Here is a 21,648-nt window from a genome sequence, read left to right as displayed (position 1 = left end):
TATTTTTCTCCTCCACAGTGTTCGTGCTATGTTGGTCTCCATACATCGTATTCGATCTCCTACAAGTATATCAGCACATACCACCGACGCAGACCAACTTGGCAATAGCTACCCTCATCCAGAGCCTCGCACCTTTAAACTCAGCAGCAAACCCCTTGATATGCTGCATGTTCTCTCCTCATATTTACACTAGCCTCAGGTAATTTGTCGCTTATAACCTCTAAAATTACTACTTGATTTTTTGACCACATATTACAGTATTTTATTATATTTATTTTTATTTCAAAGACACTTCCCAAACATCCATATAAATATGTATTTATGTATCTTTTATTAATCATTACTGATTTTTTATCTTAACAGACATGACACCGCAAGCCTTACACTATATTAGCCCACTACATACAAATTCATACTCAATTTCAGACGAGTAGCACCGTACAAGTGGGTATAACTTTGATTGCAGACGGGTTCCGCCTTACAAGTGGTTGTGGTGCGGCCGACGACGTAAGCGACATGCGAGAGGGACCGTCCGCTCAAGATCCGACTCAACAGCCAACTCTGATCTGCTTAGTTCCACCCACGCGAGGAGGTCACATTCTGTTGCAACTGTAAGTATAATTAATGAGCAGTTATATTGTAGTGACATGATGAAAGTCCCAGATAGGGCGCCAATATAAATTTTGGCACCCGACATGGGACTTAAATTAAAAAATAATTTAGTTTTAAACAGAATTTTGATTGTTTTAATGTGTTTTTTTTGTAAAATTTTATCCGTCAACTTTAAGTCCCACGTTGGTAGACAAGAATTTTTTGGCGCCCAACAATTTCATCATCAGCCTATTGCACTTCACTGCTGGACATAGGCCTCTCCAAGTGCACGCCAATGAGATCGATTTTCGGCTTTTCGCATCCAGCTCCTGCCAACAATTTGGTACTAATCAAATGGGTCTCGTAAAAATAAGAAACTGAAAAAAATACTATGGAAGTCATGACATGACAGCTGTTGTGAATTTTTTCCTTATGACCATTTCCTAAACCATCATCAAATCTTTTCCAGATTCTAAACCGCGGCCGCAGCAGCAGTATGTCCCGTCCACCAGTGGACGCACGTCGCACACAACTGCTAGTCCTGGTTACAACACGCGACTGACAGCGCGCCGTGCTGGACGTGCCGGCGCGGGACGTCATGCTCTAGCGGCCCCGAGGCGTGTGTTATACACGCCAGCCGCGAATACAATGCGGATAGATAAGTTGGTGAAGATTGTATGAAGTGTTCTCTTCCTATTTTAGTGTGTGTAAAGATCTAACGAAAGAAGCTAGGTACGTAATATTGGGTACAGAACGCAAGTAAAAATATGAAAGTGTAGAAGAAGCATTAGAGAATATCCAGCTAAAACATTTTCAACATTTACAATTTCAAAATTGTGTAGTTGACACAAAAAAGCACCATGTCACCATCAATACTTTCTAATCACTACCCAGAGATAGAATGGCAGAGAACGCCATTGTACATTATATTGTGAAAGCAGAATATAATAAATAAATAAATGAAGGAAGAGGAACATTTCAATCAGATATGATCTTCTGTATTTCAATGGCTGTTAGAGCATTTCAAAGAATATGGACTAGTGTAGTTGCATACGAGTGAAAAGACTAGAAGAAGTGTTGTGCTTAATTCTAGAGGTAATTTTGAAAAGATTCCATCTTGGTGATAAGAAGAAAGAGAATGTATAATGAGGCTAATTTGTGCCATTGCTTATAGGAACTAAGCATTGATCTTTCAAGAGTTTTATGAACACATTTTTTTGACCATACCTTTTTAATAATTATGTGTTACCAGGTAAAATCTAGTCAAACATCGTTTAGTTTTTATATATAGTTCTTACTTGCTTATCGTAGGAGCAGCAGCATTTATTTACTCATTTATTGATTATTTATATTTAAAACAGTCCTTATTTTTGCCAAAAACATTATTTTTCACTTTTTATAGATCTCTCATCTAAAAAGATTTTTGGAGATAGAAAAACATTGAATTTGCTTGTCAAAAAATAAGTATCTAGTGATTTTATTACTTTCTTAAGCATAATTTTTATTGTTGAATGTATATTGGGAAGAGGAATTTACTAAGAAAAAATGCCAAATTTGAATCGGATAGACGTAAGATAAATTAAAGTAAATATTATTTCAAGAGTGAAATGTAAGTATAAGGAACTGAAATTTTATTATATTATTATTAAAATTATATAGGATAATATAAAATACATATTATTATATAAAACTTAATTTAATTAGTACCCTTTTAAAATAAGTATTATCGAGATTTGTAAAATATATTATACATAGTTAAATTATAATCATGTAAATTGTAAAGAGGCTTTTATCAAAATGCGTAGTTAAAAATGTACAATTATTTTTGTACTGTGAATAATAATTGTAAAAATGTCTAAAGTATATTATTAGAAGCTATTAAATGTCGTATCAGTGAGCTGTTTTGATTTATTTAATCCTTTTACCCATGAATAGTTAAAATAAATAAAAAACATTACCTATGTACATATACAGGAATGAATTTTAAGCAGTGCACAAATAAAATGGTGGTCCAGAATAATTCACATAACATAATTATCTGCATCAACAGCAATTTTTTTTTCATTTTTTATCCGCCCTAAAATGAGCAAAATATGGATACTAATTCCTGAATAGAACTCATAAAGTGATACTGTACAGAAGAATTTATACTATGCACAACGACTTTTACTAACCTAACTACCTATATGATAACTTTGAATGCTTTTTTAACCTAAAAGTCTACTAAGAATCTTCGATAGTTAATAATTCGACATAGGTTGATTATCTTTTTTTTGTAGATTTCCCTGTTGATAAAGGTGCCTTAACAAAAATATGTAGCATGCTTTTACCGAAACCAAGCACTTACCGAAATATAATAAGCGCCATCTATGTTTCGAGGTTCGTATTAAGTAGATTGCCACGTGCATTGGACGTTATACGAAAATTTTCTGTTTGACAGCGCTAGTGGGCCGGAAGATTGAATGAGCTGACATTTGCTTGTAATAAAAAAAATACAAATTGACCAATCTAGCTGTAAGGTATACTTTTTATTGGTAATATTGAGAATATCTGGTACAAAAAAATATTGCTTCAATGCGGATTTGATTGTTAATGTAACAGTAGGCACTGGGCAGTATTTCTGTTTATTATTATGGACGGAATAAATAAGAAATGTATAGGCAAGTACCTACATGATGCTTAAAAGTTACTTGAAAATATAAAATACTTGGTAAGACCTTATATTTTCAAGACTTTTTGCGAAAGAAAAATCGCTTTAGAAAGCTCTTAATCTTTTATTTATTTACTTTTGATTCGAGTGTGAGAACTCGACTAGTCTAGACTTCAGCTTACAATTTAAAAGCTGGATTAGAACCTACACCTAACATGCCCGTATAAAAATATTTTATTTGCCAATAAAACTTTCAACTAAAAATATTTTTATTTTGGAACTTAGTGACTAGTCTTCTTAAGAATTTTTTCTTTTATCTTTCTATCTTTTAGATTTTCCAAAATATTTTTTATAAGTAGATATCTAAGTAAGCTATATGATAAAAGCAAGATTTTTGCTCGCTATAAGTCATTACATTAAGCTATCTTTCTCAAGAAATATGAAATAGATACTGAATATCAAGAGCAAGCCGAATTGATTGACAATAAAATAATACATAATAAATATATCGGAAACACTTTCTCAGTGTACGAAATCTAATATATTTCAAAGCGAAATAATGTCAAATCAAACACATGGGATTTTCAACCTTATGTTACAGCTCTTGGGTTGGTTTTCGTATGTTAGTTACTAAAATGCAAGTAGGTCAAAGCTCGAGGAATATTGATAGAAAGCGCGGGGTTGCTGTAATAATATAAACAAATCAAATATCGGATTAGGGGCAAATACTACTGCGTACATAATTTAAATAAGTAAACAGTCATCGTAGTTCAAAGTTGTATTAAAGGAAAACGCTTAGAAATGGACTGTTTCTAGATTATTCTTTAACTTTCTTTAATGTAAGGGAAACTATCATTACCTACTTCTATTCTTAATTTGGTTTAGTTGATAACATATAACTGTTGGTAATGATTGAAGAATACTCGTTAATAAATTCCTTGTTTTTACTGAGAATAATAAAATATCCTTGAAAAAGTCAAGGATCACAAGGAGTAAAAATATTATTTTATCAACCTTAAATCTAAAACATTAACACAAAAGTCAGTTCCACGAAACAAAAGAAGGTAAATTAAATAAATATTGTCTTTTGTTTCACGAATCGGTAGTTTTTCCTAGAATTACGAATTTCAATTGTTATGAGATCCAAACATTTTTATTCTTTCATCTTTTTACGCACGTGTGACTAATTTATTCATGTCTGCAGTACTTGGTAGAAGGAATACAGATTAAATATGTAAAAAATATGAATAAAAATAGACAAGATCCGTGGAAAAATGGCTTTAATTTCATTTTTATTTTGTAAGTGACAGCTGTGGTATTTTTTTGTCTGAGGTATTTTCCATTATTCATTTCTTTTGTATTTGTTAATTCCATATATATTTTTTTGTTTTCTGTTTGAAGTTTAATTTTTGTAAGTACAATTTTATTATTTCATTACATTTTATTCACTTATTTTTAAATTGAGCTTAGAAATTAGTCTCAAAGTTTACACAAAATCCACATAGAGCAACACACATAATTATGACCTCCGTAGTAATACATTGCGATTAAGTCGATCCCGATTGTGAACATACAATAATAATGCACAAATCGCGAAAGTTTAAAAACCTTAAAATTAAACATAATGTAGTAAAAAATAGACACTTAGACAGCACCAAGATAAGTACGCAGTTAATTGAAAATTCTTCTAGAATTACTCACCCAACTTCGAAGTTTGTGCCACTTGGAAAACTTAGAGAGCAATATACTCTACAGAATTTCAATTTAACTATCGACATGTATACTAGTTGATTTCCGCTGTTTTACCTGAGTCTTAAAATAATTAACTGATGCAGTCGGATATTTAGGAAAGATGCCCAAAATTTTGATAAGTTAGTTTACCTACACTACAGGATTACGAAAAAAGATTGGTTAAAATTTATCGTGAAATAACTAAACAGACGGACACCCAGAGTTTATTGCATTCGCACTAGTAATATAATATAAGCAAGGATATTGGCAGCACGACCGACGTGCACTGCAGAGTTTCGTCGATGCGCCGCATCGCTTCGTATAGCAACGCTTAAAGAATTCACACGCCACACTGCAAACCACCGCAGAATGTGCAGCGGTAAGCGGTTTTTATGGTTGCCAGGGAGCAATGGTTGCGAGAAGACTTAGCAAAGTGGTGAGCCTTGCGGGACGCCTTTGCCCGACAATGAAGGAAAAACATTTTATTCACGCGAGTGACATATGGACAAAAACAAAAAAACGAATTACAATAAGAGACACGACACGAGAAGAAGGTACTTAACGGGAAATATGTGTCGCTCAGCATAATGCTGAGACCCTATACGGGACAAAAGCCTCAGCGCTCATTTTCAGTGAATCTATGTCGTCGGCTTTCCCCGTGGTGAGACGGTGTGCATGAGAAACGTTTGAACATCTTTCAGGCAAGTTAGAACAACAAAAAATCCGCTTCATCGCCAATCGTGGATCGCGGTGGTTGTGAGTGTGAATTACCTTAGGGTTCGATCAGTGACTGACAGGTTTAGGAGAAGAGTTTAGGTTAAATTTGTAAAGTAATGAAAACGAATAATACAAGTCAATAATGTATTTAAAAAAAAACATGAAATACATAGTAGTGCATATATACGTGAAAACCTAGCACATATCACGGTTTCATACACATTCTTTCAACCTTATCTTCACCAAATATCTTCAAACTCAGATCCCCTACAAGGTACAGACGAGGAACAAAGTTTTGCTTGTAACTTGCAGTCACATTGTAATAATATATTTTCAAGTAAATGTTATGTGAAAGCGACAGTCCCTCGAACGATGTGTGTGCACTTTAATAGTTCTATTTACATTCAACTGGGATATTTTCAAAAGTTTTCGAGATAAGCGTTGCCATATATTTTATTTATCAGCCAAGAATTTGGTGGGATTGTGTGTAAAGTTTCTGTTAAAATTATTTTCTTTTCATGTCAAGAAAAATGACATTATTACTGAACTGCGACACACACTACCTATACCACATGCACATAATGATAAAAAGGGTTTAATCTTTTTTTTCAGTTTATATTTTTATTTTATCGTGTAACTTACATTGAAAACGTATACTAACTAATGACTACTTTCTGTTTTAAGGAAAAGATAGAAGGACCTACAAGAGTACCAAGTATATTTCAGTTTTTTCTTTACGCTTCGTTTGCCACTACTAAAAATCATGAAAATCCGCACATCCATAAATAATTAAGTAGGCTCTTAGTACCGTACTAATTGCTTGCCGTCTTTTAAGTCGTATAAATTGCGTACATAAACTCCAACGTTTAAATCCAAATGACTCCATTAAATATTAAAATATTTCTAGTCGAGAAATTCCTTAAAGTCGAGCAATTAACTTATAATCTAAAATTTGACCCTTAAATTGTGCCCATGTTAAGTTGGTCTGGTGGTTGACAGTGGAAATAACCCTTAAGGTGCTGTCTCACTGTGAGTAGCCGCGTATAATAAATTAACACACATCGATGAGCTTTCGTTTATAAACTGCCCATTTTAGGTTCGATTTTCAATTGCGACTGTGACTGAGACATTCGTTTATCGTTTATGAGTGTTCGTTTAAAATCACACAAAAATGAGACTTTTCTAGTTATTTGTGCTTGCTATGACTTACCTCTGTGACTAAATATAAAGAAAAGTTCTGAGAGCACTTTAATGTCTGAAAACGCCAAATAAACCTTCGAAAACGTTTTTCAAAAGGTCTAAAATATTTTAACCTACTCAGCAATAGCACAGAAATAAGCTTATTATATATTAACTTATTTATTTATACTTTGATGATGAATTACAAAACTATAATATTACAATATGCGTTCCGCAACTGCAATCAATTCTCACGCTCTTTGTAACATAAGAAATAAATATTTGCAGTGAGGAAGCACCCTTACACAGAGTAAACTATTTTGAATAAAGGTCCGACTATGTCATTAGAACCCTGCGGATTATGTATTGGATAGCTAAAGTGTCATGAGTAGCTCTATATACTTAATTCGTATATAATTGGGCAAAGTTTTAGCCCTATTAGCGCGGGTTCCAACTTTTAGGCCGTTTTCAGGTATCGTTAATAATCCTTTATTAGCTTGTATATGTGTCTGTGGCTATATTTGTTGTATTTAGGGTGTTATGGAAAAAGTATTTACCTACATTCCATAGTTAGGTACTAACTAATTATGTTCTTTTCTGTATGTTTTTGCTTACGTTAGATTTAACTTATCTATTTAATATAATGTTGTCTATACTTACTTTTACCTGTATCAAAGATATTTTGTTGAATGCTCTGAAATATTGAACCGCTTTAAAAAATCATTTCGTTTTTTATGTTGCTCTATTTCCGAGTGAGAAATGGTATATTTTATCCAGGTACAGAAAATAGTCCTCGGGATGCTGGTGAAACCAAGGGAAATACCTCGTTAAGTATAAAATAATAAATATGGTACCGAGTATTTTTTCAACACGAAATATTGGTAACAATATTTTTCTCCCAAAATGGGGTGTCGTTAGATAGAGCTGTTTATTGCATTGCAATCCCAGACTTAAATATTAACTAGAACTCGATCAAATAGAATCGATATAAGTGACTTCGTATATGTGATGTTGATGTAACGGTCACGTTTTGAGAGAAATGTGACCTTTTTAAGAGTTGTAACTGATTGCACAATACAAATACAATCAACATATACAAATACTGGTAACTGGATAATGTTGAATGAAAATGGTCTATGTCTAGAAGTTCCATAAAAATATATAATAAATTACACTATCGTCTTACATGAACGAATAAGTAACATAATTAAAGCTTTTAAATACAATCAAACAATTTTTTACGAAAACACTACCAAAATTCTCTTCAAGCCATTTAGGTCTAACTTATTCAAAAAAGGACCTTTCAACGATAAAAGAATTAATCAAATCGCTTTATTGCTTCTGACTATATCAAACAAAAAGTACCCTTTGTAATTGCGATACAAAATGAGAGCCGAGAAACGAATACAAATATATGTCTAAACCTTTTTATCTGATAAACTGGAATACATTGATTTAGACTTTTTGGGGAAGATTAAATCAGTGCTTGTGAAACTGAAAACATTCCTAGTAAAATGTATACCTACTGTTTGTAAAAAAGTATTTGAACGTGGTCAGGCGTTCATCAGAATCAAATCCGCTAACAAATGTTTAAACAGTACCTAATCGGAGAGTCAAAATAAATTTTGTGACACAGCGATATCTTTTTGACCAACCTCACTTTTTTGATCAAGATTTTAATTTATAATCAACAGTTCACCCTAATCAGACACGATACAGGTAAATATTTTAAGTTAAACCATATGATATAGATGCCCTATATTTTGTACCTATCCTTTCAACACAAACATGAGACTAGTTTTAATGTACTCAAACAATGGGACCTATCTATTGTTCGAGCCAGTTAGGTATGTCACTTGATCTTATCGGTATTATTTAGTAATCTCTATAGAATTTGAAGGGCAAGCAAGGCTCTGAAATAGATAAGCTCACATTCCGGAGAAATCTAGGGAGATTTGAAGTAATTTCATAGTAAATCTGGGTACAGGTAAGACTGCTTCGAATTCTGAACATAACAATAAATGACAACAACAGAAGTTCAGTTTTAGAGAAGCCAAAATTACACTAAACCTAATTGTGGGTGGATCGTAGGACAGAGTTAGACCTTAACTGACTAAAATAAAATTCTCCTGTCATGCATAGATAAAAAAATGTGTCTTCTGGAGCCTTTCATCGTGTCTTTCTATCAATCCCACAGTACACAACAGCAGCAGGTTTTGGCTTGTAACTATGATAGTCATATGTGTTCTTTGGCCAATTCATTTTTTCTCAGGAAAAAGGTTTTTGAAGCTCATGAAATCAAGATTTCAAATACCTAAATAACTTTAAAAATGGGAAAATATCCATCTGTACGACACAATTCTATCTCCAGTACAAGATGAAATACGAATCCGAAAACGTTTTTATATAAACCTAAATAGAAAAGTTATAAATTGCTCAAATGTCGCGAAAAACCGTTGCTAACTGAGATACAGAGATTGAAAAGAAACATTTTTTGAAGACAGAAATGTGAATAGGAATTGTCAGTAGCGTGGAATGCGGGATCGGGCCGATTGACAGAATCAAGTTGGTCCTCCAAAAATGTTCCAATGGTAATACCTTGTGATGCGATTACCGAAGGCTCAAATTCTTTATGAATGGTAATTTCTTTGCGATTCCTTTGCCGTGTATGATGAAATTATTTCCGGTATTTTGTGGGTATTAAGTGTATGTAATGGGTGTTAAGTGAATGTTTAAGAATTACTGAGGAAAATAAGGATATATTAAAATTTATTCTCTGTAATAAAATGCTATTTTTAGAAAAAAAAGTGTCTATTTGTGTTCAAGCAATTCAAGCTTAAACTTTGAACGTTTCTGCTTGACTGCGACTACTACCAATTATACTGTTTTTGTTTGTTCATAATCAATTTCAATGTACGTGGTTACAGTTTACCTGCACATAACTTTATTTAAAAGTAATGACTAAAATAATTTTAAGATAAGAAAATTAAACACCACGTTATTTAATCCTACTACCGACAATTTCCGCACAATCCAAAAACGCCACCATTTACCACGCCATCAAATTAAGACATAAGCCATAAAAATCTTGAGCGTACGTAACATTTTGACCTTGAATGTCTCTCTGACCTTGGGCAGAGGGTTACTCCGAGATATCCGGGCCTCGGGCGATGTCATTACAATATTGTCAGCCGCGCAATGACCATTGTGCTACGTCCTGATATGCGACGCCATTTTGGTTTTGCGCGCTTCTATTTTGACTGGTGGATTTTTATGTAGCAGGGTTTGTGTTATGAAAAATTGTTTAGAAGTATTTAAGTATGCTGGTTACATTATTTTTGGCAGAAATAATTATTATTGAAGTAAGTACTCAAAAACTTTTTTAGAAAAAATAAAATTAACTTCAATAGTATCCTAAAAACCTTTTTCTAAGCCTAAAATATACCTACTATCGTGAAAACCGCTTTACAATCGGTTTAGCCAAACGTGCAATAAATAGCGCACAATCGAACCTCCTTTTTTTGAAGTCTTTTAAAAATGAATGCAAAATGAACATATTTCTCTCAGATCTTTTGAGCGTTGTTTGTTTTTCTTGGCAACGAATACGTGAACAAGAAATAAATAAGAAACTATCTAAGATCACAGAAAAATATATTAACAGTTAATCCTTTTAGGAGTCCTCATTAATCAAATGTTCGAAGGGCGACATTATATTAGTTAGGTAACATAAATATGAAGGATGAACGACATTATCGTTCAGATGGTTTATGAGGAATTTATATTAAAATAATGTCTCCTAAATATTAACTATCGTCTCAATGGTTTGTCTGATAGGTAATATTTTTTTATATATTGTCTTGTCCTAATATCTAGTTATCATATTTATAACCTCATATACACAAGATAAGACTAATGTCGTTAATTTTGGTTGCTTTGAAAGTTATACAAGAATTACCCTAGATTTGTAAGGTAGGGTCCATTTCAACATCAAAACAATGTAAAAAATCAATCATAATCGTATACAAAAATCTAAAAAGCACTGAATCAAACTATAAATCCGCATGGACACAAAACCGACAGTCACGATACGAAAAAAAGATAATCGGAACATCAAAAAAACTGTGTAAACATATGAAAGAAAATAAAATTTTAACGGCTTTAGGAACACCGTTTTAATATTTTCAAATATTTTTATTGGCTTCTTGGAAGAGTTATTGCCAAGAAATGTAGTGCAAACAAAACGATTTAAAACTTTTATAGCCTTCTTGAGAACGTGCTTCACTAGTTCTTAGCCAACAGCCTAAAATAGCGAAAATGTTTTTCAAATTCCATCTTATCTTATGTCGAACCGTTTTCTAGCTTATTTAAAACCTGAAATGTCGTTAATTGGTTTTCTAGAAATTCCAATATCACCTCTTTACATTTTTAGAAAACGTTCAGTTCAACTTTATTTAACTCCACTCTTTGGCACAGTATTTCATGTTTTATTTTGTGTGCAATTACTTGATTGCATACTTACATGTTTCATCGTTTAGGTCCTTACCTACATGATTAAACAGTCTGAAACCATTAAGTAGGTACCTCAATAAACATCTGCATCAATAAGCTTTGTTTTATGCAATGTTGTATTAATCATAGAGACATTAACTAAGGTTTCTCATTGAATAATCAACTGCCATATTCGATATATTGGAATATCTCCTGCATTGTTTACAAATATACAAACACTGAAAACTTGAGCAATCCTTGATTGAACAAATATTATTTGTTGATCGAAGTGTAAATGTGTATAGGCTTTCTACATATACGCATTCTAAACAGCTTATGGTTATAAATAGTAAACATTATTAAAGTTTGACTCTTAAAACTTCTTAAGTAGGTATTTAACAAAAATTACAATGAAGCAGTTAAAAAAAAACTTACATTTGAAGACGACTCCATTTTAACTAGACAAAGACTAGATAAATAGTTCTAGGAAATGTCTCCAATTTCGGAACTCTATTCCAAGAAGTCACGTCCCAAAGTTTATTTCAATGAATTACTATATGAAGCCAGATATATGGCTGCGAAACAATTTAAGTTCAGCCATATTTTAAACGGGAGAAACTGCCGTTTTAAAGTCGGTATTCTCGAGATAATTCAACAACTTTTGTTAGTTTCTAACGATTGCATTTATATTATCCTTGTTTTCGAGAGTACTTATTAAAATACATTATTTACCTCGCATATTCTCCTACAGCATAAAATTTGGTTTTAAAATGCAAAAATAACGTCCATAATTTCTAATTATATCTACCAAAATGTCTCATCGAAACTTAAACATTTTAAAGGAACTTATAACCACTTTCAGCTTTGAATCACCCACCACTTATATTACAATGTTAATAACCTATAAATTTGCACTCTTCTATGCAGTTTTCCTAAATTTTAAATAGCTGTCTCCCTGGCTATTACTTGGATGAATAGAATGCAATTTACAAGGCTGCCAGTTGAGTCCTTGCCAGAAAATATTGACTGGTTAATATTAATGGTTTAGTATTACTCGACCATTTTCTATATAAGTCGATACAGTTTGATATAATGGTCCTACATAACGAGTTTACTGAAAAATTTTATATGAGTAATATAGGCTACAAAATATCACGCTGAAAAAAGTGTGCAGCAAAAAGTTGTCAAAGGATAGCAATTTTAGTTACTGTCTTTAATTTTGTCCTAAAAACTTTCCAATATTTCGTGAAAAACATGGCAGTAGTTAAAGTGTAGCAAACATAAAAGTAGTTCGTGAATCCTGCATCTATGGATTATCTTACAGCTTACCTAAAACTGACTCAAGAATTTGACCACACAACACTGTTTTATTTTTGACAAATCGTAATACGAAGCCGACCCCAACATAGTTGGGAAAAGGCTCGGTAGATGAGATGATGGAAATCGGAATCCGAAATATATTTTTGAATACGAAATATTGTGATAATTCTCTTAATCTTCAGCTTAACTGTCGTTATGTATGAAGATTCGTAGATTGCTATATGTTGAGGTAATCCTATCAGATGTTGTGGTATTAGAGACGCATGATTGATTTTACTGTCTCATATGCGATGGTTCAACGTATCTGTATTAACTGAATGTTGCGTTGCGGTCAATTCTCTCTCTCTCTCTTTCCAGCTATGTATCCCACATGGTGGTGGGGTCAGCTTTCCTAATTTGTCTTCTCCACTTCGTTCTATCTACGAAATCGTTCTCGGACACCACACTCCTTCATGTCTCTCGCCACTTCAATGTTATACATTATTTATGTGCTATGAATTATTTTTGTGGTTAGTTAAATATTTTTAGTTATACATTATTATTTCCTTCGCCGGTTTTAAAGGCAAAGTCATTAAAAGCCATTTTCATATTATGACATGTAAATTCATTCAAACCAAGTTCCTTCATAAACTTTATTATGACTAAACAATCGGTCATCGACCCGCATATGCTCGTTAGAACATCAGGACATCGGCTACACGTCGACTTGACAAAGAAACACTCTTAAAGAACAGTTTGGATACCTCCCCCCCCCTCCCCTTCACCTCTTTACCCTTGCGTGGCCCTGTCATGTACTCATCCCCTTTGAGAGCTATCAAGAGTCCATTTATAATACTCGTGGACAGAGAAAGGGTGTTTACTGATTTTTATGGGGACTTATTTTCCAACAATGATGAAAAGGTACATTATATCTCGGTTGTATTTATTTATCCATTTGGTTCCCGTGTCTCTAGAAAGCGTCTTCTCGCACCTGGATAAAATGAGCTGTCTATGTCTCTTTTCAGTCTCTAGGTTTCACCGGTAACAATTTGGCAACTAAAACTGCATTGCTAAAATACAACTTTGCCTCCAATTTACCAGAGAAATTACAAACAAAATTTCAAAACAGGTACCAAATATTACATTACTAGCTTCTGCCAGCGGTTTCACCCGCATCCCGTGGGAAGGTTCCCACGGGATGCGGGTGAAACCAGACCTCTGCACGAACCCGGATAAAAAGTAGCCTATAGCCTTCCTCGATAAATGGGCTATCTAACACCGAAAGAATTGTTCAAATCGGACCAGTAGTTCCTGAGATTAGCGCGTTCAAACAAACAAAGAAACTCTTCAGCTTTATAATATAAGTATAGATAGTAATTCTTTCGTACGAAAATATCTATAATACAGCAGTTTTCATATCCTATCGCAGGATTATCCTATGCTATATTATCAGAGATTCTTGTGAACTTCACGCTAACCGGACGGTTGACCGGACAGCGTTCAATAAAATCGTAACTGTTACGGATATTGCTGTTGACGTTCCACTGCGCCACCATTTTATCAAGATTTTCATTAAAATCTATCAAAATAGCTGTGGTTTGGACTGTTTATAATGTTTAGGCGCGTACGCACGTACGAACACGAACATAGCGAACACAAACACCACACCCGAACATTTGGTTCGTGCGTATGGACGGCATATTCGAACACGAACGCAAACATAGTTCGAGTCGAGTTCGTGAACAACAGTCGTGAACTCTATCTTAGTAGCCATGACGGCGCCGTTGGAAGTGGTCGATTGTGAAGTAGCGGAGAATTTTTTGATGTTCGCAGTGATTCGTCGACGTCGAGAACTTAGGTACGGGTAGGCCCTCTGCCGCGCCCGCACCCCGCCCAGATCTAGGTATACGAACAGTTTTGTTGCGTAACATTTATTAAAGCTCTTCGAACACCGTCCATACAGAACACACTACAAGGATCGCCGCGAACATGTTTGACGAACAGAGTGTTCGATGTTCGATAGTGGTACGCACGTGCGAACCAAGTTGTTGCATATCATGTAACGCAACAAATTTGTTCGTACGTGCGTACGCGGCTTTTGATGTTCCTAAAATTAAAAAAGTAGATGAATGTATTGTGTGAAAGTTTTCAAAAATATATAAAAAACTGGGTGTTTCTCGAATCCTGACTACCTACTGTGTATTTACCTTGCCTGAATATAATATTATCTACCGACAAAACAATCACGACGCTTTTTGTTGATGCAGTGATTAGCCCCGACGAGCTCAAAAACATTATTATCTGCTTTCGCTAACTAAATCTATCAGTCATAATAAAATTGATGTTTTTATTAAACCTAGTGTATAATTAGAGGTACCTCCGGCAAACAGTTTGTCATACATAATTATCTCCCCATTATCTCACGTTTTCAACTCAAGCATTCCCATTCCCCGCACTCTAATGACACGTAAATCCACAACAATACACAAATCACACGCAGCCGTGTTTTTGTTTACATTACACAATGCAGGTACGCGCATCCTTGCGTGAATACAACATCAAAATAAAATGATACGAATAAATGGAAATGGCTTGCCAAATGATACCTGGTTTAAGGTATGTATATTATTCCTGATTAGCCTACGTGCATACTGCTGACTAAACAGTCGGTCGACCGTTTTGGTCCGGTAGTAGAAAAAAAACATTATTTCAATCAAAGTTTTTAGTCGGTCTGTAATGAACAAATACCATAATAAGTTGGTGGTTGATACACCCGAGCACGTAAACGTCGGTCCTGTGACTGATCTCTCTCCGGTCATGTCCCATCGGGCTATGAGAGTGAAGGAATAGTAATAAGTGCTCCTGTGTCTGCGCAAATGCTTGTGCATTATAATATGTTCTGCGCAGTTAGCTAATCTCCTTACATGAAAACAGCCGCCGTAGCCGATAATCAGCTGTTACTGTTACTGTTACAGCCCCACTGCTGAGCACATGCCTCCTCTCACACGGAGAAGGATAATATAGGAAGGATAATCGGCTAGAAGCACATCATCATCTTCACTTTGATTCATCTTCATGTGGATTTATGAGCCCAAAGTCACTATCGGCCGACTAAAAGTTTGAAGTGTGTGCGTACTCCTAACGTTATTAAGCCTCTTTGTAATAGACGATGGTCGTCAAGTAATCTCTTCCTTAATTTAAACGTCGAATATTCAAAAGAGGGTCGTTTGGTTTTTTTGGCGGTAAATGGATGGGGGAGGTTGTATAGCTATAGGTTTTGGAATAAATCTGTGGTGATACTCTCGAAATTGCCTAAATGCTCTTCAGAGCTTTAAGTGACTTTTTTCGAGTACTCTCTCATCTTACTATTCAGGTAGTAGCAACTTGCGTCCACCTCCTACTCGCGATCTTTGTTAGTAACTCTTTGAAAGCTATCCTACGCTGCAATTGGTGAGGCCATCCACATAATAGCAAAAATCTAAATATAATAAATAAAATATAAATCCAAACTAATATTATAAATGCGAAAGTAACTCTGTCTGTCTGTCTGTCTGTCTTTCTGTCTGTCTGTCTGTCTGTCTGTCTTTTCTTCACGCCTAAACTACTGAACCGATTTGTGTGAAATTTGGTACAGACATAGTTTGAAACTTGAGAAAGGACATAGGATAGTTTTTATTACAAAAAAAATAAAAATAAAATTATTCCGGACATATAGCGCCATCTATTGGTCAAATCAAAAATCTGCTGGTAGTCACTATTCCACGCGAACGAAGTTGCGGGCAAAAGCTAGTTATTACTAAAAGTAATTAACATATAAATTTTACAGAATTTTTTACAGCTTTAACTTTCAGGCACCCTAAGAAGGAATGAAGAAAGATTAATGGATACCTAACAGAAATAACTCACAACACAAATTACTACCATACTAGACCATACAACGTAATTGCGCCTTTCAAAGAAATTTACACACAACTGTCTACTCCATTGCTTTTACTACGGAACTTTGTCAATTGATCTGACTTGGGCTTTATCCAAAAGTGGGAGTAAGGAATCTATGGAACGGTATTCACGGAGAACAAAATTACTAGCGGAGGTGCCACAACAAAAATTCTCCTAAGAAGGTAGCGCGCCAAAATGTGGGTGAGCAATTGACGAGGAACGTAACTGTTTTTGCCGTTATACGCCTTATTTTTATCTGACCATTTTTTGTAATAACAAAAATCTATGACAGGATGACTCAAAGAATCTGAACGCCTCGTTAGTTCACTCTTAACTGATCGTTTTGGTCTTACCCACTGGACAATTTTGACCTAGAAGAAGGCACCTGACCTACCTGCATTATGGCATCTCCGCTCATCTTTCCTTATTCCGTGGCTGTATTCTAATGGCGTTGAAAGCCGTGACACCATGAATCACGGTGAAAATACTTCTATATGTTCAGATATAGTGAGATATATCTTTTGGTAGTGACATGCTTTAGAACGCTAGAAGTATTGTGTAGGGATTTATTGTCAAGTTTTGAATCAAATGGTGTGAGTAGTCGAATGAAAGGAGTAAACTTATGGTGAATTTCCGTATCGTAAATTAAACGCATGTTAGAATAAGCGTGTACGCCTATTTTAATTATTTTTCCTCAATTAATTTTGTTACCTCCTGAAAATTTAATAAAATACATATACCTATTTTGATATGCTCTTTCATATTTTCATTTTTTTCCACAAAACATGTTACACAAATTCCTATTCTAAAATGTTCGCTTTGTTTACTTTCCATCAAGCAAAATATCGTCGAAAAAAAAATACGCAGCCCCATATAAATAAAATACATCCAAGAAAAACTCGGACAGATAATTCGTTTCCACTTAGCCATGTCTAGTAAAAGCAAATTATTTTAAATTCCGGGATCACGGGATCACGACAGTGTAATGTAATTCAGAAAGTCCACAGCATTAAGCCATAAAGACGAACAATAAAAAGATACAACGTCCAATTCCCAGAGTTTTTTGGAAGTTTGCAAAAAAAATTTAGAAACGGAGGAGGATTTTCTTTATTACGCTTGTAAATTACGGAGTTTGCTGTTTCATGATTGTTAGAAACAGCTTTGGGGGACTCGTGGCTAAGTAACATGGGTCGACTGATCATGAGGTTAAGCAACGCTTGATGCGGTCGGGCCGTGGATGGGTGGACGAGTTCTTCGTGTTTCGGAACGGTAGCTATTTGAACGTCTTTGGCAGTGGTTGCGGGTAACCAGAAGCCATTTAATCTGACAACCAGTCTTACCAAGGTTATTAGGTTGGGTTGTACGTAGTAAGTCCATGTAAAACATAGCTGTGACAAGACTAGGCAGATATGGATTAGACAAGATAGGCTAAATGCACCTACTACTAAACAAAATACGATTGCGACTGTTAAAAACTACAGGCAACTTTACCTATGTGAACAAAATTCCTTTCTTGTTTCTAATAAAGCTCTCGTAACTTTCCTAATATTACTATAGCTTCCTCAGAAAAACTTCCCTTCATTACCCCTCCAAAATGATCGATCAGTCAGCTTAAGCTGTAGTTGACGGTCAGGCGATGGATGGCTGAACTTATTTATTGAATGGAGGCCTTTACTTTACCTCATTGGGCCATGGTGGTCTTAAGAACATAGCTAAACGTAGCATGGAGTACAATATGGTAAATATTTGGAAATTATTTACGGCCACTTATTTATTTATTTATTCCTTTACAACAGGCGACTAAGGCCCTTAGAAAAATACCTACCTAATGTACAGATCCTTATTTTATTATCTGTTTTATTTACCAACGATGTTATAATTCGGATCAGGTCAGATAGGCAGTAGCTTCTTGTAAAGCACTGGTACTCAGCTAAATCCGGTTAGACTAGAAGCCGACTCCAACATAGTTGGGAAAAGGCTCGGAGGATGATGTTATAATTTGCATCAAAGTTTATTTATTTTATTGAACACCGTAATTTTTATGTAAATTCCTCGAAATGTGATTCTAAATGGAGATTTTTTCCAAAAATGAATTCTGAGAAATTTTAATTGTAAATTCTCATGTGCTGTCGAGGATTACACAGAAAGGTTTGGCGTAGTTCCAAAGTAACTGAAAACTGATCAAATAAATATAGGTATGTTTTAAAATTGAACAGAGTTAATTGAGGATAGTTTTTAATGATTATAATTATTATTTTGTTATTTATTAGTAAGAAGTTATAAAATTATTTCTGTAGGATGTTTACATAAACCTTGGGGTACCTACATACCCCAAACCTACGATTTTTAACATATTGATATTTTTTGTGGCTTATAACATATTTACCTAATGTATTTTTTCCAAAAATTGTTATGATCACACGAACGAATTTATCAACGTGTCCATCACGAGTTTTTTGCGCAGGAGCCAAAAAAATCCGGCAGTCACTACAGGCAGTAAAGTGCGTAATCTCAAAATTAATTAAGTCAACTATATTACTCGGAGGCTCGTAACTCCTAACACCTCGATCGCTGCGGGATACCTTCTAATTGCGGGAAATGAACGAAAATTTTTATTAACCCGTAAAAGTCCTTGTCGCTATAAATTCGAGCAACAGTTCATTGCACTCTGTTTTCTTCCTTTTTTTATAGGAAATCATGAAATGACTCCTCCCGCTGTAGGTTAGCAGCGTGAGGGAGTGTCAGACTTACTGAGTAAAACCCATCATGTTCCTTCGTAGGCCTTTTATGTACCAGGGCCGCGGTAACTCTTTCGAGCAATCCCGCAGTCATAGTTCATTGCACTCAGTTTGTGATACGATTTTCGCATCAACATCTTTTTTGTGTAAAGCCAAGCTGCAGTCGGGTTGATTAATACTGGTCCCAAGGAGCGAATGACTTTATCAGAAAGATTGAATCTTTATTTTATAGTCCACATATTTAAAATGTAGAAGAATAAATCTTGTTTTTGCATCGTAAGTCGGGTGTCTTGTTTTCGTTGATTAATTGAAGATGGAGTACCTTCTGATAGAGGAATATCGAATTGGTTTTTATAGTCACACGTCACGTCTGCGTATTCGTTATTTTTGGAAATTCTGTACGTTGCTGTATGTAAAAGAATGGTTACAGAGAAATTAAGGTGTATATTTTTCTATCAAAGTAATTTTATAAAAGAATTTAGACCAGTTTTCATTTCATTTTAGAACATTTAGTTTTAGTGAAAAGATTTTTCGTCCAAAAGTAAGAAAGCCTTTGACCGCAATTTCAACTGATAAATGAAAATATGACCTGCGGTTGACAGGCCTCTTTTTATCTCACGTCCGATCATGCGGGTGTCCTGTGTTCTGAACTTATTTTACTTTATACGTCATAGAACTTTTTATACTTAGGTATGTACTGATAAAACTTCCCAACTTATAACTTACGTAATACAATTTATTTTTAGACATATTTATTTTTACCCGACTGCCAAAGAAGGAGGGTAATGTTTTTCGAGTGTATGTAAGTATGTATGTATGTATGTATGTCTGTTCCTTTGTGACCTCCTGTAGCCTAAACGGCTTGATGGATTTTGATGTATGAGGTATCGTTAGATTTGTCTTGATTACGGGAGTGTCATAGGATACATTTTATCCTAAAAGTCCCACGGGATATTTTTTCTAAATTTCCCTTTAAAAAAATATGTATGCGGTATCATTAGATTCATTTCAATCACGGGAGTAATAATTAATATAGGATACGTTTTTTCTCAAAATTCCCACGGGAACATGTTAATTCTGCGTCAACGCAAAGCAACTCATGCGTTAGCAAGCAAAAAGATAGGGCGTGGCCTGGCATGCGGCGCGCGGCGCGGTGCGGAGGGGGATATGCTCGAGTATACAGCCGATAATCATAAGTAACATCACTCGTAATCTAAAGCCAAATGTCGTCGAAATAATTTAAAATGGTACTTACATATACATAGTCTTCTACATCTACAACATTTTCGTTAAATAAAAACAGCTAAAAAGTTATAAATAAAAGAATTATTATTAAAAAAACAAAATACCCGACTGCACACTAAAAAAAGAGTAAAACAAGCCCCACAATAATATTGATCAATCAAATGCTAAATATTGATGGAAAGCATCGCAGGCGGGGACCACCTTGACCGCCACCAACGAAAATTCTGCTAAATGGTGCACAACCGAAATGACTATAAATAAGCCTCTGTTGGTCCCCGCCTGCGATGCTTTCCATCAATATTTAGCATTTGATTGATCAATATTATTGTGGGGCTTGTTTTACTCTTTTTTTAGTGTGCAGTCGGGTATTTTGTTTTTTTAATAATAATTCTTTTATTCTATCATTATTTTAGACGTTTTCCAATTTAGTTACTGGTGTCCTAAAAAGTGCCAGAAAGGCCTAAACTAAGGCTACGTTCAGATGAAAAGCGCACAACGCACGTGTACAATTACATATATTTAATAACCCATAACGCGCATTAGCATGTGTACAGCCCGAATAAAATGTACGTAGTAAACGCGCGTAATCAAAACGCGCGTTGTGCGCTTGTCATCTGAACGTAGCCTTAAAACAATGCTTTATTTGAATGCGCGTCAAAACACAAAAGTCAGATAAGATTAATCTCATAAATGGAATTGTTATCAATCCATACAACTTTAATCTATAACTACCGGAAAAAACCCCTTTTAGCGGACCAACCTTCAGAAAAAAATCGCTAAAAATGTATGTAACCACACCGATTTATCATACTCCAAAAATGACACTACCAGCGTTGTCTTAAGGAGCCTATACGCCCTTAACCTTCACTGCCCTTGACAATCCATTTTACCCGGGTATGTAGCCAACAGGTTTTACGGTTCATTTTATTGCCCGGATTTGCCCGGGTCGTGGATATCTTCGGCGACAAAAACAAGTTTTCAATAAATAAGCCGGTTAGGGTATTCGATCCGGTCGGATTACGTACTAATGTAATAGAATTGGGTGTTTGAGTGTCTGTGTGGTACCTACTG

At 34.8% G+C, this 21,648-nt stretch overlaps 1 protein-coding gene across 2 annotated transcripts in view; it reads left to right on the top strand.

Moving 5' to 3' along the window:
• Positions 1 to 1,821, top strand: part of LOC126055992 (cardioacceleratory peptide receptor) — a 125,729-nt gene extending 123,908 nt beyond the window's left edge. The window contains exons 11-13 of one of the 2 annotated variants that reach the window (XM_064034441.1): positions 19 to 199; positions 467 to 611; positions 1,061 to 1,821. In XM_064034441.1, coding sequence (XP_063890511.1) covers positions 19 to 199; positions 467 to 611; positions 1,061 to 1,153 — 419 coding nt within the window. In that variant the 3' untranslated portion in view covers positions 1,154 to 1,821. Of the gene's footprint in view, positions 1 to 18; positions 200 to 426; positions 612 to 1,060 lie in introns of those variants that run through there. The other variant, XM_064034442.1, reaches the window with a different exon arrangement.
• Positions 1,822 to 21,648: the final 19,827 nt, after the last annotated feature.

The sequence above is a fragment of the Helicoverpa armigera genome, chromosome 4, assembly GCF_030705265.1.
Source record: "Helicoverpa armigera isolate CAAS_96S chromosome 4, ASM3070526v1, whole genome shotgun sequence".
NCBI lineage: Eukaryota > Metazoa > Arthropoda > Insecta > Lepidoptera > Noctuidae > Helicoverpa > Helicoverpa armigera.
This window is presented reverse-complemented; position numbering and strand designations above follow the sequence as displayed.